The 26,648-nt window shown below is 62.9% G+C and overlaps 1 protein-coding gene across 6 annotated transcripts; it reads left to right on the top strand.

The window, feature by feature from the left end:
* The first annotated feature begins 2,052 nt into the window (after nucleotides 1-2,052).
* Nucleotides 2,053-26,322, top strand: SLCO4A1 (solute carrier organic anion transporter family member 4A1). Of its 6 annotated transcripts, none has more exons than XM_024750227.1 (13): nucleotides 2,053-2,149; nucleotides 12,859-13,784; nucleotides 14,726-14,816; nucleotides 15,825-15,946; nucleotides 16,348-16,459; nucleotides 19,312-19,466; nucleotides 20,771-20,966; nucleotides 21,897-22,062; nucleotides 22,170-22,342; nucleotides 22,587-22,651; nucleotides 23,036-23,184; nucleotides 24,080-24,158; nucleotides 25,127-26,322. In XM_024750227.1, exons 1-13 carry the CDS (start codon nucleotides 2,079-2,081, stop codon nucleotides 25,351-25,353), a joined length of 2,532 nt encoding a protein of 843 aa, XP_024605995.1. In that variant the 5' UTR covers nucleotides 2,053-2,078; the 3' UTR covers nucleotides 25,354-26,322. The 6 variants fall into 6 exon arrangements, with proteins under 6 accessions (XP_024605995.1, XP_024605997.1, XP_024605999.1 ...); XM_024750229.1 differs by having other exon boundaries at nucleotides 2,058-2,149; nucleotides 12,994-13,784; XM_024750231.1 differs by lacking the exon at nucleotides 2,053-2,149 and adding an exon at nucleotides 2,679-3,128 and having other exon boundaries at nucleotides 12,994-13,784.
* The last annotated feature ends 326 nt before the right edge of the window (nucleotides 26,323-26,648 follow it).

The following is a 26,648-nucleotide window of genomic DNA, read 5'->3' as shown; positions in this document are numbered from 1 at the left end:
CTTAGTTAGTGACAGTCCATCTCCAGCACCTGTCTGACACTCGCCAGTGTCCCTTTACAAACAAGGAATGCTCAGGTCTAAGGCTCAGGGGCCCTTCTCAGGCAGCAGTACTTGGCTAACGTCAAATACCACTTTCTCTTGTACCCATTTTTTATGGTAACCTCTTTATGGTAATGACACAGATTTACCTTTTTAAAACTCAACTCACTCTTTTAATAAAATACATAAATTGTTCAGAGGAAAAAAAAGTGTAAATAATGGTTTCAAGGAATAAAATCCAAAATGAAGTTTGGAAACCCCAAGTCTGATCCTGCTTCTGCCATTGGAAATGCTTTCACGGCATCACCGTCAGAAGGTGGGCTAGTTCTGCTCACACACCTCCCGTGATGGGGAGCTCACTACCTACAAAAAGCATCTCCATTCGGCTCTCCTGGGAAATGCTGCTCCCAGCAGTTTCCACACTGAGCCCAGGTCTGCAGGGCAGCTCAATTCCCCGTCCTCATGGGGAAATCTTCATGGAGCGGGCACCCTCTGCCAGGCAGAACGGCCGACTCCCCAGCAGTCCCTCATCCTCTTGGAGGGAACTTCTCCATCCAGGAACAACAGTTGCTGGTTTTTTACTCTTAAAGGGCAGTGCCAGGAGCGGAGACCAGTCTTCTAGGAGTAACTGGACATCGCCCCAGCTTCCAGGAGTGGAGGCATGGAGACGGCCGGGAGCCCTGCAGACATCACTAGGGACTCCCAGCACCAGATGTGAGTGGGCAAAAGCCCAGCACTGAAGGAAGAGCATTTCGCAATTAACTGTGAACGGGACCTTCTCCCATAAGCCCCAGCACCTCCTTCTCTAGTTCTGACTCCCCACCCCCGCACAGGAAGAGGCCAGCCTCTTGCATCTCCTTTGTGCTTCCATGGGCTTTACCAGGCTAAGGTCACACTGGTCATTACTCCCTTACCCAACTTATCTCAGGATTCAAATACACACGCGCACGCACACGGTTGACTTTTGTGGGCTTCTTTTTAAAACAACTTGATTTTAAGGAAAATAAAAAGGAAAAATTGTGGACTGTTATTGTGATCAGCTATTAATACGTCACTTCTTGGCAACTCTTTTGAGCCCTTACATGGGCCAACCTCTGGCCCTGTTTTATTTCATTCAGTGTTTTCAACAGCCCTTTAAGGAAGCTCCATCATCACTCCTCTTTCACAGATGAGGAAACCGAGGCTCAGAGGAATTAAGCACTGTGTTCAAGGTCACACAGCAGGAATATTGGGAGGATTCAAACAGGCCCCCCTGTTGAGGGCAGTGTGTCTGGTGCCTCCCCTTCTCCTGACATCAGCGCTGACGTCAAAAGAGGATCGTTTTACTGAAAAGGCAACAGACGGAAAACAGTGGATTCCCCAGGGGAAGGTGCTGGCCTCACCGTGCGCCCAGGGCACGTCCCCAAACCCGCATTCCCAACTCCCACGGGCGCCGGGGGCCCACCACAGGGGCTGCTCCCAGGCTGCGTCCCAGCCCGGACCTGGGTCTAGACCACTCCTGCGCCTCTGCCCCGGCCCCCACCTGGCCACAGGTGGCCTTGCCGAAGGGGTAGCGCGGGAAACTCCCTCCCTCCCACGTCCTCTCCCAGAGGTCTCGGCCCTACACGCCCTGCTTCAATTCCGGGTCAGTTCGAAACTGAGTAGTCGCGCGGCCTGGGGAACACACTTCACCGCTCGGCTCTCGGTTTCCCAGCCTGTAGCTCGGAGATCGGGGTCTCCTGGGGTTGGGAGGGATTAGTCAGCGAAGGCGCGCGCCGGCGCCCGTGCGGCGGCGACCTGGGGGATGGAGGGGCGTCCCAGCCCCCGCCCCTCCTCCATTCGCCCCGTCGGGTCTCGCGCCCCCTCCTCCCTGCTCCAGCCCCGGGCCCCGCCCCTCGCCAGCTCCCTCCCCAGCCGCGCACTCAGGCCTCTGTCACCTCTCAGTGGGCGGGCCCGGGGGTGGGGGGCGCGGCCCCAGACCGCTCGGCACAGCCATTGGCCGCAGTAGGTGAGGCCGGGCAGCCTCCTCCCCGCGGCGGGGCGGGCCCGGGAGGGGATGAATGAAGCTGGAGTGGGCGCTGAGCGGCAGCCAGAGCTTGGTTCGCAGCGCGGCGGCTGGGTCCTCTGGACGGTGAGTGCTCGGGGCAGCGTGGGCCGCGGAGGGTCAGGCCACCTTCGTGGGCGCGCCGCCCAGGTGCGCCGGGCCCAGACCTGCTGATGTCAGGAGCGCGGCAGGTGCCCTCAGACGTTGGGCGGGGACCAGGGGATCGGGGAGGCCGCGCGGGGCGGGACTCGGGGCGCCGGCAGTGCGCCCCAAGCCCCTCCGCGGCCGGGAAGGCGGGACCGAGCGCGGACCGGCACCCCACATCCCGCCTGCCTCCAGGGAATCGGCTGCACAATGCGCCCCTTCTAGCTGCCCGCTCCCCAGGCGGGGAGCTTCCGAGGAGGCGGGCCGAGGGGGAGGGGATGGATGGTGGTTGGGGTCAGGCGGGGTTGGAGGGAGCGGCCAGGGCTAGCGGCCGGGGCAGGTGGCCGGGCGCGCACGCGGGCGCAGGCCACGAGAGTCGCACCAGGGACAGATGAGCCTCCCGGAGCTGCAGGCTTGCGGCGGGGCCCACACCTGCGGCGGATGCCGCTGCCGCTGAGTCAAGTAGGAAATCGTCTTGAACTGAAGTTTCTCGCGGGCGGCAGGGCTTTGTTCGCGCCAGCCGAGCTCCAGGCACCTCGGGGAGGGGAGCGCGGGCGGAGCCGGCCCCGCGGGCCGAGCTACTGGGTGGGCGCGAGGGACTGGTCCCAGCCTGGGCGATACGGGCCACGCCCCTGTCCCCGCCCCACTACGCGAGGTCCCCGCGTCCGGTAGAGAGCCGGCACTGGAAGACCGGGCGCCCCCGGGTGCAGGCGGAGGCTGAGGGAGGATGGAAACGAGGGGCCCACCCTCTGCACCCAGTGGGCACGCTTGGCTCCGGACGGGAAAACCTAGGCAGATGCTGAGATTTCCAGCCCGGAGGAGCAAGCCTGGGCGGTGTGGAAGCCGGTGGGGAGAAGCCCATCAGGCAGTGGGGTCCGGGCCCCATCCTCCATGTGGGTGCCTGGAGGCTCCTGCTGCCAAGGTCAGACTTGGTGACGGGGCCTGTTTCTGTCTGGAGCCGCTAGGAGCTGCAGTAGTTTTCCACAGTGAAGGAACCAGCTTCCTAGTGGCCGCTTTTCGCGGTGCTTTGGGGAACTTGGGTTTCCTCTATCTAATCAGAAACTGGCTCCAGGGAGCTGGCGGGGCGGCGAACCGTGAGCAGGGGGGTGCTGTGGGCAGATGGACTTCAGAGGAGAGAAAGCACGTGGTTTTAGCCGGGTTGGAGGGTGAATCTAGCACCGGCCGTAATCATAACGACCACAGGCGTCTTTATTGGTCCCTTAGAATGTGCAGGCCCTGTGTTGCGTGCTTTGAGCATCATCTCATTGGATCCTTACCACCACCCACGAGGGAGCTACTGTCACTCCCATTCCACAGATGAGTAAGCCGAGGCACTTGTCCAAAGTCACACGGGCAGAACTTGGTGGAGAGGTCTGAACCACACTTGCGTGATTCCAGACATTTTACAGCTCTGTTCCCGGGGGAGAAGAAGGCCCAAGAGGGCCAGGCCTGACACAGAGCAGGGTGTCTTCTGCTGCCACCGAAAGATGGGCGGCACCTAAGGGGACAAGAGCATTTGGCCAGGACAGTCCAGGCCTGTGGGATGCAGGCAGGATGCCTCTGGGCCTCCACAGCCTAGCTTTCCCACGTGCTGCTGGAGGGAGGGAAGGGAGAGCCCTCCTGGTTGGACCCCCGCACCCCTGACTGCCCTGAATCAGCAGGACCCGTCCTGCTGGGCAGGGCTGGCAGATATCGTCTGGAAATTCTTCACGGGGCTGCTTCCGTCCCGGGTGGCTATGACCTAATCCATGGTTCCTCGGGTGTAGTCCCTGCAACAGGTGCTGGGCAGATCCCAACCACGCCCTTCCCCGCCGCTGTGGTGAGGTGGCTGGGAGCCGGGAGGTCAGGATGAGGGCCGTGTGAATGAGGCAGGATGAGGGCTGTGTGGACGAGGTCTTGGGGCCGGCATCCGGTCCCGTCTGAGTGCCCGATTCCGAGCAACTCAACTTGGACAGCCAGCAGGTAGTGGGACAGAGCCTACTGCTCTCGGTCTGGATGGAGCTGTGCCGGTGCAGAGGGCCCGGCAGGGGACCCAGAGGACGTGCCCCGGCCACACTCCCGCTTCCTCCGTTGTCTCCTCCAACTGGGGAGTGGACAGAGACCCCGCAATATTCCCGTCCTCAGGCGTGGCCGAGAGCCCACTGCCCGCTTCTGGGGGGACGTATGCAGTCGTCCTCAGGACTCTTGGCCGCTTTTGTTTCTGGACATTCAGCTGCTGTGTGACCTCGGTGTGGTCGTGGTGGGCATGGGCGTCCACATCAGGGCAGGACCCCCGTCTTCTCCACGGCAGGTAACCGGACAGGCCTGCCGGGATCCTGCCCCCGCAGCGGGAGGGGGGCCCCAGCTCAGGCCTCAGGTGACCAGGGCTCTCAGTGACTTGGTGGAGCCAGGCCCTGCCGCGGGGGAGGGGGACCAGCCGATCTGCCGCCCGCGGGGCCCGGGCTGTGTCTCCTGCAGGCTGCTCGTGGGGACTCTACCTGCCACTGCCCCGGCTCAGCCTTCAGCCCCCTGGCCTCAGACATCCCTGTTGCCCTTGGCCACGGCGCAGCCCCCTTCCCGCAGCGTTACCCAGAGTTAGCCTCTTGGACCACATTTCCGGGGGTGGGGAGAGGCACTCACAAACCACATGTCCCTTACGTGAGCTGCTCACCCATGGTGTGGCCGGTGAGGCCACTGAGGTCCAAGCACCAGGCCGGCTGGGTCCGCTTTCCTGGGTTCAGAGTCGCGGGCTCCTGGCTGGGGGCTGCTTGCAGCAGGTCCTTTCCGCCCACGCTGCCGGGCACCACACAAGCTCCCTCACCGCGGGGGCCGCCTTTCCTCCGCGGCTTTTCTATCCAGCAAGCCTTGGGAGTACCTGAGGCATTGCCCTTCCACCCAAAACACAGAAGGCTCAGGATCACTGGGCTGAGGGCAACGCCCCCTTCCCACCCCAGCTTGCTCGGGGCCCTGCCTCTCGGCAGATGCCGTGGGCCTGGTACTTGGACCCAAGGGCCTAAGGGGCCACCTGGGAGTGGCAGAGTCCAGCCTGCGCCAGGGCAGGCCCCTCACGTGGACGGAACCTTCCCCGGCACCCCCAAACCCGTGAGGGCCTCTGCAAGTCTGCTCACCCCACGCTCCCACACACCGGGCTCAGGCCGTGGAGACAGGGTGGAAGTAGGAACATCCACGCTGAGACAGCAGGACACTCCCTGAGGGACGGGTCTTTCCAGGTCTCCCTGAGACAGTCCTTCATTGTGGCCTCCATGCAAAGCAGCCAGCTTCCTGCCCACTCACCTGTGTGTGTGGCCATCAGGTATGCAGATTAGGGGGCGCCAGCCCTGCGGTGGCCACCCAGGTCCTGCCACCCGGTGCTTGCTCCATAAATAGCTTTGAGTCTCATCTTTAGGAATTGAAGGCCCCCTCCACTCACCCACTCGGAGGACGAGAGAGCAGGTTGGGTTTGGGAGGCGAGGGGAGAGAGCGGCCTGCAGGGTCCCAGGGGTCGTGGGGTACTGAAGGTGCAGGGATGGGAGGCGGGGAGGCAGGAGCACGGCCGAGGGGGCCGTGTGACTGTGGCTGGCGGCCTCGGGGCGGTCAGGTCGAGGCGTCTGCTGGCTGGAGCGCGAGGCAGAGGAGAAATGAAACCTGTGGTTCTTCCCTGGCTGCCAAGCTCCCAGCGTGGCCAGGACAGAGCCCGGGAGCACCCCTGGCGTGGGGACGGGCCCCACGTGGCTCAGCCTCAGGCCCCTTGGGGCATTTGCTCCAGCTGCAGCCAGACTGTCCCACGGGAACCCAGGCCGAGGAGGCCCAGGGGCCAAGGGGCCGCCACCTGAGGCTTAGCACGTTACTCTGGGTAATCCTGCACCCTTCCCACCCGCTACGCTTTGCGGACAGCCTTCAGCTAGGAGAGAAGTAAATGGCTGCAGCAGACCCGAGGAAAGAAGTGGGCAGAGCCACGCATGTGGATATGAAAAGCATCTCAGTCCTTGACTGACGCCAGCATCTCAGCTCTCACAGGTGGAGCTACGGCGAGCCACCCAAGTGGGGGCCACTGACCTCCTACCGTACAGCTGTCGGAGGGGGGGGAGCTTGTGAGGCTGTGAGGAGCGGGCGGAGGCAAAGTGGGGGAGGGGCCGGGAGTTCCTCGGCACAGACACCTCTGGGCTCGGCTGATGGGCCGGGCCAGCTTGGGAGTCCGAAGAAACCTGTGGTTTCCTGCTAAGATAGCCATGCACACACACAAAAGTACGCTCTCACGCGTGCACACCCTCACTCACCCGGCTGAAGCCCCGGGTGCAGGGCTGCTGGCCTGAGGCCCCAGGGTACACATCATCCCCCCTGCCAGTCAGCCTGCCCAATCCCGCAGGCTCTGACTCTCCCCAGGGGACAGGGGAGGGAGGCCTCCGGCAGTGGGGCATGCTCCCACGGCCCCTCCGCCTGCTGCCGACCTGCTGCCGCCTGGCCGGGGACAGCCCGGGAGGGTGGGACAAGATTCCCCCTTGAGAGGGGGCTCCCTGCGGAGAGCTGCGTGCCTCCTGCGAGGAGGACGGTCTCTTCTCTGTACAAGGAGGGGTTCTCCGAGGCCAGGAGAGCTGTCAAAGGCTTCATCAGAGCTGCTCCCGGCCTCAGACGTCTTTCCCTGAGAATGCCGGCAGCAGGACAGCAGGGAGGCCTGCCTGAGGGCTGAGCGGGGGCTCCAGGGCCGCCAGCGCCCTGCTGCCCCAGTTTGGGGGTCACATGGCTGGAGCACCCCGGAGACTTTGTCCTAGGGCGGCGGTCCAGCACGGGGCCCGGGGGAGGGTGCCCGGCTCGGGGGTGAAAGTCACATCCCTAACGTGGGTGCGCCCGTGGTGGGGGATTTCACGGGTCTGCCGTGCGCAGGAGGGTGGCTCAGCTGAGCTGGGCCCGTGGGACGGGCGTCGATGTGATGGTGGCGGCGTCCCGTCAGATGCCCTGCCCTGCAGCCCAGCTCCCCGGCCTTTGTCGGCTCCAAGCTGTGTGTGTCTTGCTGCCACCGGCTCTCGGCAGCTTGCGCTGTTTGGATTTGCAGCTGGGACGGTTTGCTGCTGGCCCGGGGCAGCCTTGGGTGTGGCGGCTGTGAGCTCCTGTGGACAGGACGGTGTCCCGCGGTCCCCAAACCCGCCGCCCGGCACAGGCCTCGCACAAGCAGGTGTTGGCACAGGACTACCTGCTGCATAAGTCGGGGGTCTCCGGAGAAGCCCAGCCAATAGCGGATAGGTCGCTATAAGAAGAGACTAATTCTAGGAACTCGGCCTACGAGACTTTGTAAGATATGTGGTCGGCAAGCTGCAGACCCAGCAGAGGTGATGTCGTGGCTGCCGTCTGAAAGCCGGCAGCCTCAAGACCCAGAGAGAGCGGTGATGTTTCCGTGTGAGTGAAGGCAGGAGAAAGCCGGTCCCAGTTCAAAGGCAGCCCTGCAGGGCAATTCAGGGCTCAGCCTTTCCATTCTATTCAACCCTTCAGCTGATTGGCTGAGGCCCACGGGCTCTAAATATACCGATTCAAATGCTAATTGATTCCAGAACCTTCCAGAACCGGCCTCACAGCCGCACCTGGAATGTTTGCGCAATGTCTGGGCGCCCTGGGACCCACCAGACCGACAGGTAGAAGCTATAATCATTCTGCTCTTGGCTCTGAGATCATGGACCGGGCACCAGACTCTGAGGCGTGGGCTCCGCGGAGGGTAGGGAGGAGAGGCCGGGATTTAGATGGCATCGGGGTCTCTCAGGTGAGCATACCCGTGCACTGGACCTGGGATGCTGGCAGGAGCTGGCCCGTCCTCCCTGGGGTGCAGTCTCCACCCAGCTTGGCTGCAGTCACCAGGGCCCCGCTCAACCATCAGCCAAGCCCGAGAATTCAGGTCCCGGAAGAGGCGTCACACCTTACATCAGGCCTCAGCAGCAGGTGGGAAGCAGATACGCTTTTTTGCTAAAACGATTTCCAAGCGGAGAGAAACCGTAGGCCATGTGCACACACTCACAGTGCCCAGAGGGGCAGTTGGTGGGGAGGCCTGACTTCCACCCCAAGCCCAGCTGTGCTGTCCACTCCTTGGGGGAGCCAGCTGGCATCTGAGTGGCGCTGCCACCGGACCCTGCAGCCCCTGTCACCCTCCCACCAGCTTGACCACAGGGACCTGAGACAGGAACAAAAGGCAATGGCCTCGGGGCCACCAGCCTGGCCTTAATGGGGGTTGGCCACCTGCAGGGAGTCACCAGCCATGAAGTCACCTTCTCCTGGCTGAGCCCCGCGGGGAGTCAACTCTGGCCCTCTCAGAAGCACGTCCAGGAAAGAAATCACCCCGAGTGGCCTGCGTTGCACCCCCAGGCCCCAGCAGCGTTGTCGTGAGGGTGCTCTTGACCGGGAGACCAAGAGCAGCTGGCCGTGCCCACCCAGTCCACATCTGAGTCTGCGTCCTGGACTCAGCCACGGTGGCTGAGACGCCCTCGTGCTGGAGCTGGCAGCTCCTGCAGGCCCGTTTATGCAGCAGACCTTTGCCGTGAGATTCAGTCCTCGAGCTGCACACACAGCAAAGTGTCCTTTAAGTCCGGGGCAGGCGTCAACATGACTGTCTGTGTCCATTTCTGGAGCTGTCTCCTGACACCGTGCACGCCCAGCATGTGTCGCCCGGGCACAGCCGCATGAGATCTGGGTACAAACTCAGGAATCTCCCCCTGAAGACCCGAGAACGTGTGACCGTCCTCGTGGCTGTGAGATTCCAGGTGTCACACAGCCCCGGACCCAGGATCCGGCGCTGCCTGCCGACGGAGGGGACATTCCAGACACACTGGCTCCACGTCGCAGGTGTTTCTGTCCGCCTTCCCCCCCACCCCCACCACACCTCACACCTCGGCGCCTGCGTCATGGGAGGGCCCAGCCTCCTTTCTCATCGAGACGCTGCTGGTAAGGGTGAACGCCTTCCGACTGGAACACGGCAGGTGGAGCAGAATCTGGGCTTGGTGAGAGATTGGGTAGACGCTGTCCTCGCGCTGCCTCGAAGGCGGGTGGGGGCGTGCAGTCTGCACTCAGGCTGCTGTGTCCTGGCCATCACAGCCGCTCTTGACGGACCCAGGGAGGAGACCCCGGGGCTGCCCACCCGAGCGGCGCCATTTACTTCTCATCCCGTGCGGGTGGTGACCACCGCCGGTCGCCTGGCTGGTGTCTAAGATGGGATTTTCAGTCTGAATCAACAAGCAAGTGATGTGCGGGACTGCAGGTTGACTTTATGTGTTTACGTCAGAGATCAGAGCTCTTAGCTCAGGTAAACTTTACGCTGACGTGGAGCTGTTTGGGCCACACACCAGTGGCACTGGAGTCTTGTTAAGGGCTGTATTTTCAAATAGGAAGGACTCTATTTCTTCATGACCATCCCTAGTCGCGCTAGCTCAGCCATCTGGCTGCCTCCTTAGCCCTGCTGGGGTCCGATCCTTCCCGTCCCGGCCCCTGCATTTCTCCTTGCGGGGGATGGGCAGGACGGTTAAAAGAGCTGGGGGGAGGCGGTTCTGCAGATCCCTCCTAGGAAGGCCCACCCACCAATAATAATTCCCCGGCCCAGTACTGACCGTCCATCCGCACAGGCCGCTGGAGCGACCTCTCAGAGCAGCCGCTGCCCCTCGGCCCGCTTGGCTGCCTTCCCTTCGGGTCCATCCCAGCTGGGAAGGGGTCCAGGGCCCTGCTGGTTATGTGCGTGCGTTCACGTGTTTCCGTGTGGAAGGTGTGTGCACAGATGTGCGCGCACATGGCGGAGGAATGTATCCCCACGGCAGGAACACGCAGCCGCCTCTCGGCAAGCTCGAGCTTCTCCGTGCTTCTGTTTCGGGAGCCCGTCTGAGCCGCGGGGCTGTGAGCTGGCAGCTTGTCACCGTCTGCTCTGTTCCACGGCGGCCCAAGTGCCTACAGCGCCTGTTTTGGGAGCAGGTGCGTGGCTTTCTGTCCCTCCTGGAGGCTTGACGACCCTCCACGCGGCGTGAACTTTGCTCCTTCCGTGGGCACCCTCCTCATCCGTGTGACCGAGCCTGGCGCGCCAGGGTGCGCGGAGCAGATGGTGGCTCTATGCGTACAGCCCTGGGCGTGGTCGCGGGCCCTGGGGAATGACTCAGGAGGGAGGCCTCGACGTCTGGCCGCCGATCGCCTGGCAGTGCCAGTTTCCAGAGCAAAGACTTGGCCCCGTGTGTCAATGCCACACAGTTGGTCTTGGTTCTTTGAGTGAAACGTTGGCGAGGACAGCCAAGCGTGCTCGTGGGCTCTGAAGCCTTACCACGTGGTCTCGTCCTAACTGGCCCTGGATGGCTGTGTGGCCTTGGGGAAACTCCTGACTCCTCTGGGCCCACTCCCCTTTTCTGTACGATGGGCTGTGCGTGGAGCTCAGACTCCGCCAGGAAGTGGGATGCTGCAGTGTCTATGGCATTTGCGCCCACGGCCTGGCCCCGGGGGAGGCCGGAGAGGAGGCCGGGGTGAGGCTAAAATTAGCTAAGACAGTGCGGCGGAGGAGAGGCAGAGGTCTGACAGAAAGACCTGGCGCCCCAGCCTCAACGCACGGGGTGCGAGGGGATCAGGAGAGGCGGAGCTCCCAGACCCCCCCACACGCAAAACTGCCTCCCAGACCCGGGTGTGGTCCCACCACGGCCCACTCCCCTCACCCTGGGCCGCTTCCCAGTTTGCAAGGTTAACACAAGATAAAGCCAATCTTTTGTTTAAAAATAGTCCTAACCTGGAGGCCCAGGGGTTGGGACTCTGAGCTTCCCTGCGGGGGCACAGGTTCGACCCTTGGTCGGGAACTAGGAGCCCGCATGCCACGTGGCTTGGCCCAGAAACAAAAAACAAAACGAAACAAAGCAAGCGAACAAACAGAAACCAGCCCACAGAAGCCAAAAACCTGTCGTCGCCAGGGCTGAAGGATCTGCCTGTGGCCAGCACGGCTGAAAAGTCCTCTCTGCCCTCTGCCAGCTGGGCCCCTGCCAGGCGCAGCTCCCCCAGAGGCACCCCACGTCCCCTCCCGCCCCGCCGCCCAGGACTCTCAGTGGTACCGCCCTCTGCACTCACCACTGGGCTCACGTCCTGTTCTGAGTGTCTGTTAGACTCCACCTCCCTCCAGGCCTGTGGTCTCCTGAAAGCCGGGCCTCCTCGGGGGCTGCGTGAGTGTCCTGTAATGAAGGACCACAAACTGGGGGCTTAAAAGAACAGAACTCTATTCCCCGCCCAGTTCTGGAAGCCAAGAGTCTGAAGTCAGGGTGGGGGCAGGGCTGCCCTCCCTCTGGAGGCTCCGGGGGAGGGTCCTTCCCACCGCTTCCAGCTTCCCCCAGGCGTCCTTGGCTTCTGGCCTCATCACCGTAGTTTCTGCTTCCGCCTTCATGTGGCTTCTCTAATAAGGACACTGTCGCTGGATTTGGGGCCCTCCCCAAGCCAGGAGGACCTCATCTCAAATCACCCATCACATCTGCAAAGGCACTTTTTCCAAATAAAGTCAATCTTTTCGGGCCGGGGGTGGGGACCACCGTTCTGCCCTCCGCGTCCCCGGCTCGGGGCCCAGCAGAGTGGTGCTCTGTTACTAGCTGCCTGAAGGACTCGGTCCACCAAGCCTAACCTGAGACAAGTCTGGGGGCAGCGGCAGCCCTCTGGGCAGCGACCTCTCCTGACATCACTGACACCCGTGCGCAGTGGGGGGTCTGAGGCCGCCTCGGGCCCTGAGTGGCCGACAGCGGGTTCTCCCTGTGTGCCTGTCTGGGTCCAGAGTCCTTCCTTTAAAGGACAGTGACAGCAGTGGACCAGGCCCCCCCCCCCGTGACCTCATTTTACCTGTCACCTCCTTAGAGGCCCCCCCTCCAAATCACTCACATTCCAGGGGACACGGTTCAGCCCATAGCGAGAGGTAACCCGATGGAAGTGTGCTGAGTTGGGCAGAAGACCCTCGCACAGGGCCCCAGGGGCTGTGGGTACAGCCAAGGTCAGGTGTTTCCTATCACAGCGACTGTACTTGCGCCGACCGGCTTACTTCTGTTGGGAAAGTCAGCGTTTTTCCTCTTAAGATGCAGAGCGGTTGTTGCCACCTGTGGGGTCCAGAAAGATCTGTTTACCTGGCAATAGGTCCCGCCTTTTCTCAAAGCTTGGGGGTGTTTGGGAGCCCCGGGAGCCTCGAGATGCAGCCATTTCTCAGGCCCGACTGAGCTCCTTTTGGTCCGTGGGCTGGGAGTCAAAGTGAGCGCCCAGATGGGGCAACGGGAACAGGCCGGGCTGGGGGTTTGCAGAAAGATGGAGTGCTGGCACAGTGTCCCTTGAATCTGTCTGTGGGGCTGCGACCTGCAGCGGTTTCAGCATCTCGAGATACCAGCCACGGGCGAGGCCCAGCGCCAGCCAACCCTCCCGCCCGGTGCCATCCCGGGGGCCCGGGTGGGCCTGCCTGTACCCGCTTCCTCACTTCCCACACTCTCCACACGCTGGACTAAGTTGGATTTCCCTTTCATGCTAAAGAGCACAAAGCCGGCCGGGTATGAGTTCAGGGAAGAATGGAGGCCCGGCTTGGAGTTGAGGGCGGGCGCGGTCAGCTGCCCCTGGCGGAGCGCACAGCTCAGGCCGGCGGGCCAAGGCCGTGGGGAGGGTGCGGGTCGGGGTGGACCAGGGGCTCACATGGCGTCTGATTCAGTCCTTCTGTGTCTCAGCTCCACTCTCAGCTCTGTGGCCTCATTCAGGCCGGGGGCTGCCCTCACTAGGCTGGGTAGCGGACAGGCAGAGCCGTCGGTGCCCCCGGGGACAGGCCGGGGGAGGGTTCTTCTGGAGATGGATTCTTCCCGCAGATCGGACCGCCGCTGGAATTCCGCATCCACTCCCGCTGCCATCGCTGTCACGGCCTCGGAGATGCCGCAGCTGGTCTTCCCCGGCCCCCCGCTGGCCACCAACAGCGAGTGTGACTGCACGCCCCCCAGCAGGCGGGCGTCCCTCGGCTCACCCCTGAGCCAGCCGCTGTGCCAGCCGCAGCCCGAGAAGCACGGGCCCCAGGCGGCCCGGGAGGTGCGCTACGTGGCGACGGGGCGGCCGGATGAGGCCTGCGGCTGGCGGGCCTTCGCGCCCACGTGCCTGCAGGCCTTCAACACACCCCGGGGCTTCCTGCTATTCCTGTGCGCGGCCTCCTTCCTGCAGGGCATGACAGTGAATGGCCTCATCAACACTGTCATCACGTCCATCGAGCGGCGCTACGACCTGCACAGCTACCACAGTGGCCTCATCGCCAGCTCCTACGATGTAGCCGCCTGCCTCTGCCTCACCTTTGTTGGCTACTTCGGAGGCCACGGCCACAAGCCTCGCTGGCTGGGCTGGGGCGTGCTGGTCATGGGCGCTGGCTCGCTGGTCTTCTCACTGCCCCACTTCACCACCGGCCCCTACGAGGTGCAGGTGGACGAGGCCGTCGGAACATGCCGGGCCAACCACAGCACAACCTGCGGGGGCCGCGCCTCTGGCCTGTCCAGCTACCAGCTGGTCTTCATGCTGGGCCAGTTCCTACACGGCGTGGGTGCCACCCCGCTGTACACGCTGGGCGTCACCTACCTGGACGAGAATGTCAAGTCCAGCTACTCGCCTGTCTACATCGGTGAGTGGGAGGGGTGTGATGGTGGTGACGCCAGCCGGCCGTCTACTCAGAGCCCTGCCCCGTCCAAGCCCCCTACACGCGTGTCCCTGTTGGCCACACGCGGCCCCAAATGGCCCCAGGTGCTCCTAGGCGAGGTGACACCTCAGGTGATGGAGGTGGTGCCCGCCAGCCTCAGCCCGACCCCTGGCATATCCCACGGGGTCTGGAGCACGGACACGCGTGGTCCAGCAGTTAGGGCTCTGCACTGCCACTGCAGGGGGTCCAGGTTTGATCCCTGGTCAGGGAACTAAGATCCCGCGAGCCGGGCTCGGCCGGTGGCTGGGCTGCAGAACTGGGGGCAGCCACGCCGCCCTCGGGGGTTGGGCTCGAGCCTCGAGCTGCCCCCGAGACCCTCTCGTTTATCTGGGGTGAGATTTCCGTGTTCTCAGCCTCAGGCCAGCCGCTTCTCCGAGTCCCTCCTGCGAGGTCAGCTCTCCCAGGGAAGGGGTCGAGGTCAGTGGAGAGCCCGCGGCCGACGCCCCGGCCCAGCCAGATTTGCTCGCTGTTCTGCTCCCTTACGTCCGCCTTGGACTCTGCTCATCTGTGTCACGTAGCGGTTGCCATTCCGGGGGCATTTGGGACCCGGGCGAGCCTGCAGCGCTGCATGGTGCCGCCCTCATCCTGCAAAATGAGTCTTAGGATCTTTGCTCTTTTGAGGGGGAAAGAGTCCAAATGGTGTCTATAGGGGCTTTGAGGGAAATAATTTTAAAACACCTTGAAAGATGGATGCCAGCTGATATCAGACACAGTGGAGACTGGGCAACGAAAACCCCAGTTTAAAGGAGTTCATGCCTGGGGGTAGGGGTGGAGGTGCAGAAATGCAAGCGGGGCTTGTCTTAGGTGGGCCGGAGTGGTGGCGCAGAGGGCACAGCGGGTCCCCGACAGCTCTGCTTCCCTTCCAGCCATCTTCTACACCGCGGCCATCCTCGGCCCCGCAGCCGGCTACCTGGTCGGAGGTGCCCTGCTGAATATTTACACCGAAATAGGCCAGCGGTGAGTGACCTGGGCCCACAGAGAAGACGCCCACTCTTGGTGCAGGAGGACGGCGGCCCGGGTGGGGTAGGTCCAGGCCGACCTTGCTCTGGTGGACCTGGGAGTCTGGGCAGCTTGGAGAGTATGGCCTGAGGGAGGGGACTGCATGGATGGACGGCCTCCCGAAGCTGGAAGGGACCAGGCCACAATCGCTCCAATGCCCTTTGCAGAACCAAGAGGGGATTTCCTGCCGCCACCGGGAGGTTCTTTTTTTGGGGGGGTGGTCTACACCAAACAATTCTCCGGACACCAGCTGGGTGTCCCCAGTTCACCTCAATCTGACACTGACTTCCGGAGTCAGCTCAGACCCCACAGGTAGGCGAGAGCACCCACACTTCAGACGCCAACTGCAGTGGCGGCTCCCGGTTACCCACGCTTCTGTCCAACTTGGCTGCAAAGTGGAGGGTCCCAGGACCCCTCCTTCTAGTAATTTGCTAGAATGGCTCACAGAACTCAGGAAAGCACAGCACTGGCTCAGTCGCCAGCTTCTTCCCCAGAACACAGCTCGGGGGCAGCCGGCTGGCCTCTGCCAGCCCCTTGTCTCCTGTCCACCTGGCTGTCCAGCCCAGGGTTCTTTCCCACGTGCCTTTGAATTTAAAGGTGCACTTGTGTGCAGGCGGGGGTCGCAGGCAAGCCCCCTGAGCTTCACGAGGCCAGGGCACCAGCCACCCACCCTCTGCCCTGCCCCTCCTGGGCCCCCAGCCCCTATGGCCTCGTCGGGAGGCAGCCTCGCAGGTCCCAGAGGAAGGGGTGGGCCTGGGCAGGGTCCCCTGGTGCATGTCCACCCCATGTCCGTCCCGATGCCCTCCGTCCACTGCTGGCCCCAGACCGGGGGTGGTGGGGCATCGGGGCGGGGGCCTCAAGCAGAGCCTTTGGTCTCCGCCTCTCCCAACCAGCAAAAAGGATGCCCGGTGTGCGTGCCCTAGGTGCTGTGAGCACAACGCTGTCCCCACGTGCCTCTTCCCGCAGGACGGAGCTGACCACCGAGAGCCCGCTGTGGGTCGGCGCCTGGTGGGTGGGCTTCCTGGGCACTGGAGTGGCCGCCTTCCTCATCGCCGTGCCCATTCTTGGCTACCCGCGGCAGCTGCCAGGTGGGTGCGTCCCGCAGAAGGACACCCCATGCCCTTCTCCTGCTGCCTGCCAGGAGCAGAGGGGCCGGGATCGTCGTCCTCTGGATGGGGGCTGCCATCCGGCAGGGCGGCCCGGCCGGTGTGCGCCCTCCACCCCTGCGGCCTCTGCCCGCTCGGGGACCACGGAAGAGGCTTGTTTCACCGGGGGATGGGCGCCCCTTTCGATACCTTCCGTCTCCCTCTGGTCCCAGGTTGGGCCCGTGGGCTCTCTCCCACCTCGCCATCCCTGCCACCCGTCACTGTGGTGCATCTGTACGGGCCGTCTGTCTGGGCGCCCTCGTCCACCGGCTGGTCCCACACCCAGGAGGAGGGGCATCGGGGCCTTTGGTCTCTGCCCCTCACAGATGTTCACATCCTTCCAGGCTCCCAGCGCTATGTGGTCATGACAGCATCTGATACACACCAGTTAAAGGACAGCAGCCACAGGGTGACCAGCAACCCCGACTTCGGGAAAACCATCAGAGACCTGCCTCTGTAAGGACCTGGGGGGCCTCTTGTCTGTGTCTGTGTGTCCTGAAGACCCTTTAGGGTCCTACGCGTGCTGGGTCTTGACCCTAAGCTAGGAGAGTCCTGTGACCCTTCCAGGGCCACATGGGGAGCCCACAGCCCCTAAATCTCCTTCTGACCCAACCGTCTTCAGGGCTTGGCCCCAAAACTTGGGCTAAGGGATTAAGGGGGAGCGGACAGAGCCTCCTGGCTTGGGGGCACCAAGGGCCTGGTGCGACGGAAGGCCCAGGGCCTCAGCCTCGTGGTGCCCACCCCTCACTTCCCGGGCCTGCGGGGGACCCAGAGACACGCACCCGGGGACCTGTCTGCGCTCCCGCACGGCAGGCTCTGGGGGCTGTGCCTGACGCCTCACGGTCACAGAGTGAATCCCTGACGCTCAGCGAGTTGCCCCACAGCCAGCTTGTCCACGGTCCCCAGGAAAGCAACTGACCACCCCGCCCAAGATCATTCCCCAGGAGTCACCCCTGCACCCCGTTCTCTGACCGTTTCACTGGGAGTCACCCACACGTGCCCACAGGGCTCCAAGGCGGGGACCGTCCGGCTGCCCGTCCTCGCTGCCCTGCAGCCGCCCCTCCTCTCGGGCAGTGACCTCTTGTTTATCTTGTACGTGACCTGGTCTTACTGTGCTGTCTTCACACACTGTTGGAACAAACAGAGCCTGGGCTGCTGGGGCCTCAGAGGGACAGCGTGGGGCTGGGGGCTCCTGGCCGGCCGGTGCCCCTCATCAGGGCATTCCATGGGGGGCTCTCCTGGCCAGGGGGAGGCGGCCCTCGGAGGGTCCCCTGCCCGAGTCCTCGGCCTCACCGAGCGCCCACCTGCCCTGCAACTTCCTGAGCCCGTGAGTGTCCACGTGGCAGGTAGAGGCTGTTAGTGGCGGGAATGAGCCCCCGCCGTCTGTCTTCAACACGGGGAGTGTGACGTGGGGTCAGGGAACCCCCCTGGCTGCCCGTTGCCTGCTTAGAGCCCCCAGAAGAGCCGCCCACTCAGGAGGCTGCCACCAAGGCCGGCAGAGCTGGCCCAGGGCCACAGTGGCCAGGGAGGCGGGGTCACCCAGGCAAGGCAGGCTCGCCCCGTGCAGCCGGGGCAGGGCCACCTGGGAGCACTGGCACCAAGGGCGTCAACAGCTTGGTCCCCAGTGGACCTGGGGGGACGCCCGAGATAAGGAGGTTTATGTCCAGGCTTGGTTCCCCAAACTGGTTGCTGATAGTGAAATAAATACCGGAACATGGGCCCTCTGTCAAGGTCATGACTAGTTCTCTGGGCAAATTCAACATGGGAGTTGCAGCCAAGCAACCTGCAGGCTGAGATTAAGAAATAAGGAAGTTCACATACTTCTGGGGAGAGTCACCTGCCCCTGAGCCCAGGCGAGCATCCCTGAAGCCTGGGCAAGTCTGGGCAGGACCGGGAAGGGACTGGCTGCACCTGGGCTTCCCCTCAACGCACACCACACGCACGCACACCACACGCACGCACTCTGCTCCCAGAGAGCCCCACCAGGACGGCATTTCCTCTGCATCTTGTTTCCTTCGTGGATGTGGGACTTGGGCTGTTGACCAGAAAGAAACCTTTTCAAGTCCTTGAGTTTGAAAGTCAGTTTTGAAGGAATTGGGTCCCTGTTTGAAGCAGGATGGGGAAGGAGGCCGCTCTGCAGTTACCCTGAGAAGCCGCAGGGGCCGGGGGTGTGGGGGGACTTCCTTAGCGTCAGTTCCCTCCCAGGGCACGAAGGCTAACTGGCCGCCCTGCATGCTCCTTGGCAGAGTCCAGTTTACTGTTGGCCCGTGTCCTCAAAACGAAGAACACCGGAGCGTCAGGGTGTCTGTGCTGCTCTGACACGCGCAGGGAGGTGTCGGCATTGACGGCTGGCCGGGTGGAGGTCTCCCTCCTGGTGGAAGATGACCCGTAGGGTCGGTAGGGGCTGGTTCTCTGGGTGGAGGCCTTAGCTGCAGACACGGAGAATGTGAGCAAAGGCAGCCTTGTCAGAGCCGCTGTGATGGGGGTCGGGCCACAGTCGTTTGTCACCAGGCTTTGCCTGCTCATGGGTGCCCGAGATGGACCCAGGGCTCCAGGGGAAACTGTCCCCAGCCCACATCACTCACGAGTCCTGGACCTGCCATCCGGTGGCTGAGAGGGGCTGGGCCCGGGAAAGGCAGGCGGGGTGTAGAGCCGTGTGCACTGGGTTCAAGGGGGAACTCTCAGGCCAGGTCCAAGGCCCATTTCTCAGGCCCCTGGCACCACTACACCGGCCACTGCCCCCCAGGTGCACACCAAGAGAAGTCGGAGAGACAGCCAAGCCCACACGGGGTCTCCTTGGAGGGGCCTCTCGGTCCAAACCCTCAGGGATTTCTGTCCCTCCTTTTCACCAGCTGGCGACTGAGAAGTGGTCCCACCGCTCAGGCCCCGTTCCCCTCTCCTGGGGGCCACCCAGTCCTGGACTTGGTGACAGCCGCCTCCCCCGCAGCCTCTGGCTCCTGGCTCAGGCCCCTCTGCTGGTTCTCCCGGCTGCCCCTGGGGCAGATTCAACAGTGTCACAGTCACTCAGGGTCTCCTTCCCCACTGCAGCTGACCTCTGTGACGGCGGCTTTCACAACAAGCCACAGCCTCTGGATCCTGGTGCCAGCTCTCCCCCCGCCCCAGCCCAGCCCCACACCCACGCTCGGTTTCTCTGGAGTAAATGTGGGGTGCTCCCTGGCTCTCCCACACCCCACTCCACTCCCCTCTCAGCACCAGGCTCTTTGTGCTCAGTTGGGAAGGGCCAGGGCTCTGGCCCACTCTGACCCTCTGTCTCTTCTCTCTGGTCTCCATTCCCCTCCCACATCCAGCTCCATCTGGCTCCTCCTGAAGAACCCCACGTTCATCCTGCTCTGCCTCGCCGGGGCCACAGAGGCCACGCTCATCGCGGGCATGTCCACGTTTGGCCCCAAGTTCCTCGAGTCCCAGTTCAGCCTCAGTGCCTCGGAAGCTGCCACCTTGTTTGGTGAGAATGCTCCCTGAATCTTGTGGTGGTGGGGGTCCTCCGTTTTTTCACTGGTTCTCAGAGACTGAGGGGCCTTTGAAGGTCTCTTCTAGAAAGACGGGGCGCACATCCTGGCCGTGTGGTCCCCCCAGGCAGGGGCCCCGGAGCAGGTGTCTGGGCTCTTACACAACAGCTCTAATCACACTTACAAAGGCTGCCGCCGCGATGGGCAGGACAGTCCTTCCCGAGGGCAGTTTGGGAAGCGCTAAACACAGCCTGCTGACCCGTTCTCTCTGCCGCCCCCCTTGCCACCCAGAGCCTGGGCCTTACGCGTCATCCCTGGCTTGTGGCGGAGAGGGTTTGGGTGGCAGGTCCCACCATGCTCCCTCGGGCCTGGCGGTCCCCGTGAGCCAGGCAGTGGGTGTCCCGGGGTCTCCCTGAGGCTGGAGCCCTGGGCCTGCCTGACCGGAGGCGTTCAGGGGCCAAAGTGAGAGTCCCCCTCAGAAGCCCCCCTTCTGGCCCTGTCCACGGGTAGCGCTGGGCGGGGGGGGCAGCCACAGCCTCACCGAGAACCTGCCAGGCAGGAGGTGTGCGTGGGTAGGTCCTGGCCGGGCGCCTCCCCCGAGGGAGGACGGTGTCAGACTGGGGCTCCCCGGTGACTAGTGCCCCAGACTCCCCTCCTTGCTGGCCTCTTGGCTGTGACCCCACCTGCAAGAGCCCCACCCCCGCCAGCTGCTTCCCTGCCCCACAGCGGCCGACAGCCCTCCTGGGACAGCGGTGTCCTCTGGGTCCCCCCCTCTGCCCCCAGAGCCGCTCTCCATCTGGGGAGACGGGCTCACCGCACCCAGGGTCTTTGAGATCTCCTCCAGCCTTGGAGAGCCCCCCTCCCATCTGCACCCCATCCCAGGGCAGAAGCCACATGCCTACGAAGCCCAGCTTGCTACCAAACGGCGGCCACCAGCTCCTCCAAACACCCCCTTGTGGTCAGACTCCGCAGAGGCCGTGTGGGCCAGGGGAGCGCGATTGTCCTTGGGTCTCCCCAGTGGGAGGGGCAGGGCCCAGGGACCTCTCCTCCTCCCTCTCCTGCTCTGCCCCTGCACCCTGGGCCTCTGAGCAGCTGGCCGGGCGGCCTCCCCAGGCTCCGAGGTCCCCTGTGAGCACCGGTCAGGGTCCCCACATTGAGAGCAGAGCCCGGTGCCGCCACGCAGATCAGGGCCATGGCTGTGGGCCTCTGTCTCCCGTCGCTGAAGCGGAGACCAGGCCCAGGGGCTGCTGGCCCCACCCCTGTGGCTCCGGGACGTCACCGAGCCCCTCCCTCCCCACAGGGTACCTGGTGGTGCCGGCAGGTGGTGGAGGCACGTTCCTGGGCGGCTTCTTTGTGAACAAGTGCAAGCTCCGGGGCTCAGGCATCGTCAGGTTCTGCCTGCTCTGCAGCCTGGCCAGCATGCTGGCCTTCCTCGTCTTCTTCACGCACTGCCCCAACGTGCCCATGGCGGGCGTGACCGCCAGCTACAACGGGAGGTAAGGGCCAGGTGGCACCTGGGCGAGGGGAGACCTCTGCACACCTGTTGGGGGCACCGGTGGTCCCTGGGGAGGACGGGGGGTGTCGGGCACTTGAGGTGAGGTCATCGGAGACGGTCGTAACGGTGAGGATGGTGTCCTCAGCGGCGACCGATGGCCAGTCACTCACACGCGGCACCTGAGCCCCAGTCCTCTGTCTGTAAAACGGGACAGTCCCAGCCCCACCTCCTCTCTACGAGTTGTCTTGGAAAGTGGGGCTCCCGTGCGTCACTGCGTTGGGAACGTGAGGGGAACAGCCCGCTGGGGGTGATTTGGGAATATCTGACGTAGACGCAGGCGAGCGACTGCTGGCCAGGAATTCCCCGTAGAGATGGCAGTGTGAGTGCCGAGGGCAAGGATGCCATCGTACCGTTACAGCCAAACTAGCCAAGAGTTGGTGCAGAGCGGAGGGCTTGGTGCCACGGAATAGGGAGGAGTCTAGTCCTTGGGCGCCTCTCAGATAGTGCGGAGCGGGAAAAGGAAGGAGCGGGACGAAACGATGTGTGCAGTGGGTTCCATCTGAGCGCGGAGGGAGAGTGCGTGTCTGTGAGAGTGTGGGCAAGCGATCTGTGGGACGTCCACGCGCCTGCACTGGAGGGCAGGGACCGGGGCCACGGGGACGCTTTGCACCTGGCACTCGAGCAGTTTTTGCACTTCGAGCCCTGTGAACGCACTGCCTACCCAAAACCAAGCCAGGTAGGGAGTGCGCCGTGCAGGGTTGGTTTGCTTCGCTCTGAGCACATGCAGCGATTCTAGGAGCCAAGGCGATGCAGGAAGCCCCGGTCCTCGGGTGGAACAAACCCAGCGAGTTTGGAAACCTGCAGACGTGGGCCCTCAGGGACCAGACCCCACGCTGGCCTGCGCCCCACCGTCGCTCTCTCCCACCCGCAGCCTCCTGCCCGAAGGCCACCTGGGGCTGACAGACGCCTGCAACGCCGCCTGCGGCTGCCAACCAGAGCACTACAGCCCCGTGTGTGGCCCCGACGACCTCATGTACTACTCACCCTGCCACGCGGGGTGCCCGGAGGCGGCCTCGCCTGGCCCCGGTGGCCAGAAGGTGAGTGTGCGTGGCTGCTGCCCAGGCGGTCGGTGGCGCCCGGACACGGGGGCGGGGCGGCCTCCGCCCCTTCCTCCTGTAATCAGCGCTGTTGTTGCGCTCCCCAGGTGTACCGAGACTGTAGCTGTGTCCCTCAGAATTTTTCCTCTGGTTTTGGCCATGCCACCGCAGGGAAATGCACTTCAACTTGTCACAGAAAGCCCCTCCTTCTGCTTTTCATATTCGTTGTAATTGCCTTTACATTCCTCAGCAGCATTCCTGCACTAACGGCAACTCTACGGTAAGCCCGGGCCCGGTTCACTCCGGCCCAGAACCTTCCCTTTGCAGCTAAGGCGGAGCTCTGCAGACCCCTGCGGGGGACGTGCCGGGCCCCCGGAGAGCTGTGGAAGGAGAGCGCTAACTGCCTCCGTGAGGTCCTTGCCACCTGGGGATGCGGCCCGGGGCTCGGCCAGGACTCGGCCACTGGCGTGGGGTGTGACTTGGCCACGCTTCCCGGGCGTTGATGCGCCGGTTTTCCATTACAGGTGTGTCTGTGACCGGCAGCGATCCTTTGCACTAGGAATCCAGTGGATCGTGGTTAGAACTCTAGGTACTGTGCCGTGGGAGGGAGCCATGCACAGCTGTGGTGTGCATTCACTGCACAAGGGCACGCGTCAGGCTGGTGTGCATCCCAGCACGAGGCTGTGCCCACCTAGGGGAAGGGCTCCGTTCCCTAACAGTCCGCTAGAGGGACCCATGGCCATGTTTTTGCCCAGAGGGACCCATTTCCTCATTAACACACGGGCTCCACCAGTCGAAGACCGTGGGGAATCTCCCGGCATGGAGGCAAGCCCCCAGAGAAAGGAACATTAAGCCCCCTTTGCGCCCGCTGTGAACACCAGTGGCCGAAGCCACGTTCCTTAGAGCCCGCCTGGTCTGGGTCTCTGGACGCCCCCGCAGGCTGTCGGGGTACTGAATGTGCCTCTCTCCGCAGGGGGCATCCCGGGCCCCATCGCCTTCGGCTGGGTGATCGACAAGGCGTGCCTGCTCTGGCAGACGCAGTGCGGCCAGCAGGGCTCCTGCTTCGTGTACCAGAACTCAGCCATGAGCCAGTACCTGCTTATCGCAGGGCTGGCGTACAAGGTGAGTGGGGTGGCCTCGCCCCCAGGTGCGCTGGTGGCGGGAGGGAGTCCCAGAGTCTGCTCCAGAGGACCGAGAGCCTTTTGCAACTAGCTCGGGCACCTGGGCATGCCACTGGGATCTTCCCACTGGAACCCCGGGCATCATCCTGCAGCCTGGCTTCCAGAAGTGGGATCCTTCCCCCTTTCGAGCTGTTGTTGTTGGGGATCGTGATGCCGTGATGCCAGTGGCGGGAACAGTGGGACAGCAGGCCCAGGTCACAGGGGCTCACTCTCCAGGCCCCCTGCCCTCCAGGGCCCCTCACCATCCCGGCTTGGTGGTTTGCCCCTGGGCTCTGGTCAGCTAAGGCTTTGGAGAAATCAAAACTGCTCCCCCTGCAAGAGCCCGGGCAGGCCTGCTTGCTCTGGGCCGGGTCGCCTGGCTGGGTCCACAAGCGGCGCTTCTCCTTCTCCATCCTTAGTGGGTCTTGAGTTACGTCCCGCTTCTTAGCCTGACCCTCTGCTTTCAAGCTGTTAATGGAAACTTCCTGCTGTATCTCTTGGCGTATGCTACGTGGGGTGAAGCATAGTATTTATATTTTGAGTTGCCCCCCGTTGGAGGAAAAGGCACACAACTTCCCAAATAAAATGAAATCCTAGGGCTGGTATATAAGAATGTCTTGGATTTCTTCTTTGGGTGGAGGGTGGACTCGGGAATGTCCCACTGGCAGAGCCTTTTCGGGAGGGGCCTCAGAGAGAGAGGATTCTCAGCCACGCTTGGGTTTATCTCCCCGAAGGTTAGCTTAAAAACAGCCAAGTGTGAGAAGGGATTTGCGCGGCTCTGGACAAACGGGTCAGTTCAAATAGACGCGCCCCGCGCAGGGAGCCGGCCCTTGCTTTTCTTTTTCCCTGTGTTGTAGGGTCCCTCGGCCAGAGCAGCAGGCTGGACCCCGGGACGGCTGTCTGCCCAGATAGTCCCCCCGCGGCCTCGGCACAGGGGTAGGATCGGCTCCCAGAGTCAGTGCTAATTTTAGCGGGGGCGGGGGCAGCCGGGTGCACCCCCGAAGTGCTATCCCGCTCGCTCACGGGGCCACAGAGTGGAAACAGCCTCTCGTTCCTGTGGCTTCAGGCCCATCTGCCTGGGCGGTGCTACAGGAAACCCAGGGTTCCCACGCTGAGCGCATACACCCGTGCACAGAGGCTAGCACGCGCGCCCACACTGTCATCTTCCAGGCTGCACGTGATTCCCAGGGAGCTCAAGGTGGTGGCTGCGGTGGAGTGACCGCCGAAGCTGGCCACCTCTGACTTAGGTTCTGGGGTGGCCGTGACGAAAGACCCCACACCAGGTGGCTCCAACAAATTCATTTTTCTCGTTCTGGAAAGCCAGACGTGCAAAATCAAGGTGTCTGCAGTGCCCGTCCCCCCTGGGGGCTCTGAGGGGACTCTGTCCCGTGCCCCTCCCGGCTCCTGGCGGCTCCTCCATCCTTGGGGCTCCTGGGCTTGTACACTCCTCACCCTGTCTCTGCCTCTGTCATCACGGGGCTGCTCCCGGTGTGTCACTGTGTTAAACCTTCCTCCCCTTTCTCTGTTTGGACACCTGTCACTGGATCTGGAGTCCACCCTAACCCAGAGTGATCTCAAGATCCCTAACTTAATTACATCTACAAAGACCCTATTTCCAAATCAAGGTCCCATTCACAGGTTCCGGGGGTCAGGACTTGGGCACACCTTTTGCGGGGACCCTGTTCAGCCCACGACAAGCACCTCCACTTCATCCAGTGCCTCTGTATTTAAGTCAAATCGTACTTTTCATTCCCCCCTAACAATATCGGGGTCCAGGCTAGGGACTGGCTGTGCAGAACGGATGGACCCTCTGGCCAGAGTAGGGTTGGTTCCCCAGGACCTCGTGAGAAAGCCGGGGCTGGGCGGGTGGCTCAAGAGAGGTCCAGCGGCTCCCTTCTCCCCAGGTCCTGGGCTTCATCTTCTTCACCACTGCCTGCTTCCTGTACAAGCCCCTGTCGGGGTCTTCGGACGGCCTGGAGGCTTCTCTGCCCAGCCAGTCCTCAGCCTCCGACAACCCCACGGACCTTCAGGAAACCCCCTCGGCCCTCCAGATCCAGAGCGACATCTGACAGCCCACCCGCCTGCCGAGGGGCACGGGCCTGCCACGGCACTTCCTAGGAACACTATCTAATTTCTCCCCGGAAGGGCTGACCCCTCCCTGATTGATCCCCAGCACTGAGGACCCTGCAAAAATCTGCCATTGGGTCTGGGGGGACTGAGCCTCAAAGGCACTGAGGAGAAGGAATGCAAGACGTCCGAATGGACGCCCCTGCCCCAGCCCCTCAGACCTCGCCAGAGAGAGTGGGGTGACCAGCTCCTGACTCGGAAGGAGTGGCCCACTTCCCGGCCGGATGCAGGGCTGCCTCTCTCTGGTCCGCTCACACTCTGGCCCTCTCCCACGGACTTAGCCAAATAGCATCCCCTGGGGCCTCAGGATCCCTCGGAAACACGAACAGCTATGCTTCTAAAGCAACGTGTGCGATTCCTACGTAACTCCGTCAGTAGTTACGAAAAGTGCGAGGCCACCTGTGGACTTCGGGGAGATACTTCTGGCATCTCTCCTTTGAACGGCGGATGTGGAGCTGGTGGCTGCCCGGCGGTTTACAAGCTCTCTTCTCTCTGGAGATGTTAAGGCCGGTGATGCTGGCGCTGTTGGAGCTGCTCCGTGGAAGGGACAAAGCACCCACCCCCCGTGGGTGAGCTGGAGCTGGCGGTGCTTCTGTGCGGGTCCACACCATCCTGTGAGCGGCCTGGCCCTGACTTCCTGTGTTTCTCCTGACGCAGAGGAGGCCGGTGGGCTGCCGTCCCCGGGGCACATCCACGTGGACCCCTCTCCTGCGTGTGTTCTAAACCCGCTGTCACCTCCTGTCCTTGGGGCCGCACAGCGCTGCAGCAGGACGGGAGCGACTTGCATAAGGATGTATTTACGGACGCGTATTTTGCATAAACACCTATTTATAGAATTTGTTTTTTACCTGACGGTGTGCTAAGCACTTGTGAATTCTACCTGGAGGGCGTCGGGACTTGCGTGGAATGTCTATTGTTGGTAATCTCAGTTAAAACTGTGGGTATGTAAATATATTTTAATATTTAAAGCATATATTCCTGCCCCGTGTGTTTTATTTCTACAAATCTGCAAAGTTCGGCAGCTTTGCAGGTCCTCCAAGTGGGCTTTTGTGAGTTTGTTTCGCCGCGGACTGCCCAGGGTGAGCGCTCGCTTGGCTGGGTTCCCCCGGTGGGTGTCCCCCCACCCTTCGAAATGACCCCTCCGCAGTCGTGACCCAAGAGTCTCCTCCATTCAGGGCCCGGCACCCAGGTTCGTGGGGGGGGGGGGCTGGGTCCTCAGCCAGTGTCCCACTTCCCGCCACTGTCATGGCGTGCTGGGATTCGGTCAGGGTGGCCAGCGCTGCGGTCAGCACACACGTG

This window comes from Neophocaena asiaeorientalis, unplaced genomic scaffold (assembly GCF_003031525.2).
Source record: "Neophocaena asiaeorientalis asiaeorientalis breed wild unplaced genomic scaffold, Neophocaena_asiaeorientalis_V1.1 scaffold606, whole genome shotgun sequence".
Taxonomy (NCBI): domain Eukaryota; kingdom Metazoa; phylum Chordata; class Mammalia; order Artiodactyla; family Phocoenidae; genus Neophocaena; species Neophocaena asiaeorientalis.
Note: the sequence above shows the minus strand (reverse complement) of the source record. Positions and strands in the feature narration are given on the sequence as shown.

Excerpts from the sequence above, each read along its gene's own strand:
- SLCO4A1 (XM_024750226.1), top strand. The coding sequence starts at position 12,662 with ATGCTAAAGAGCACAAAGCCGGCCGGGTATGAGTTCAGGGAAGAATGG. Across the intron at positions 15,947-16,347 it reads CTACCCGCGGCAGCTGCCAG|GCTCCCAGCGCTATGTGGTC; the intron begins GTGGGTGCGTCC and ends ACATCCTTCCAG. Across the intron at positions 16,460-19,311 it reads ACCATCAGAGACCTGCCTCT|CTCCATCTGGCTCCTCCTGA; the intron begins GTAAGGACCTGG and ends TCCCACATCCAG.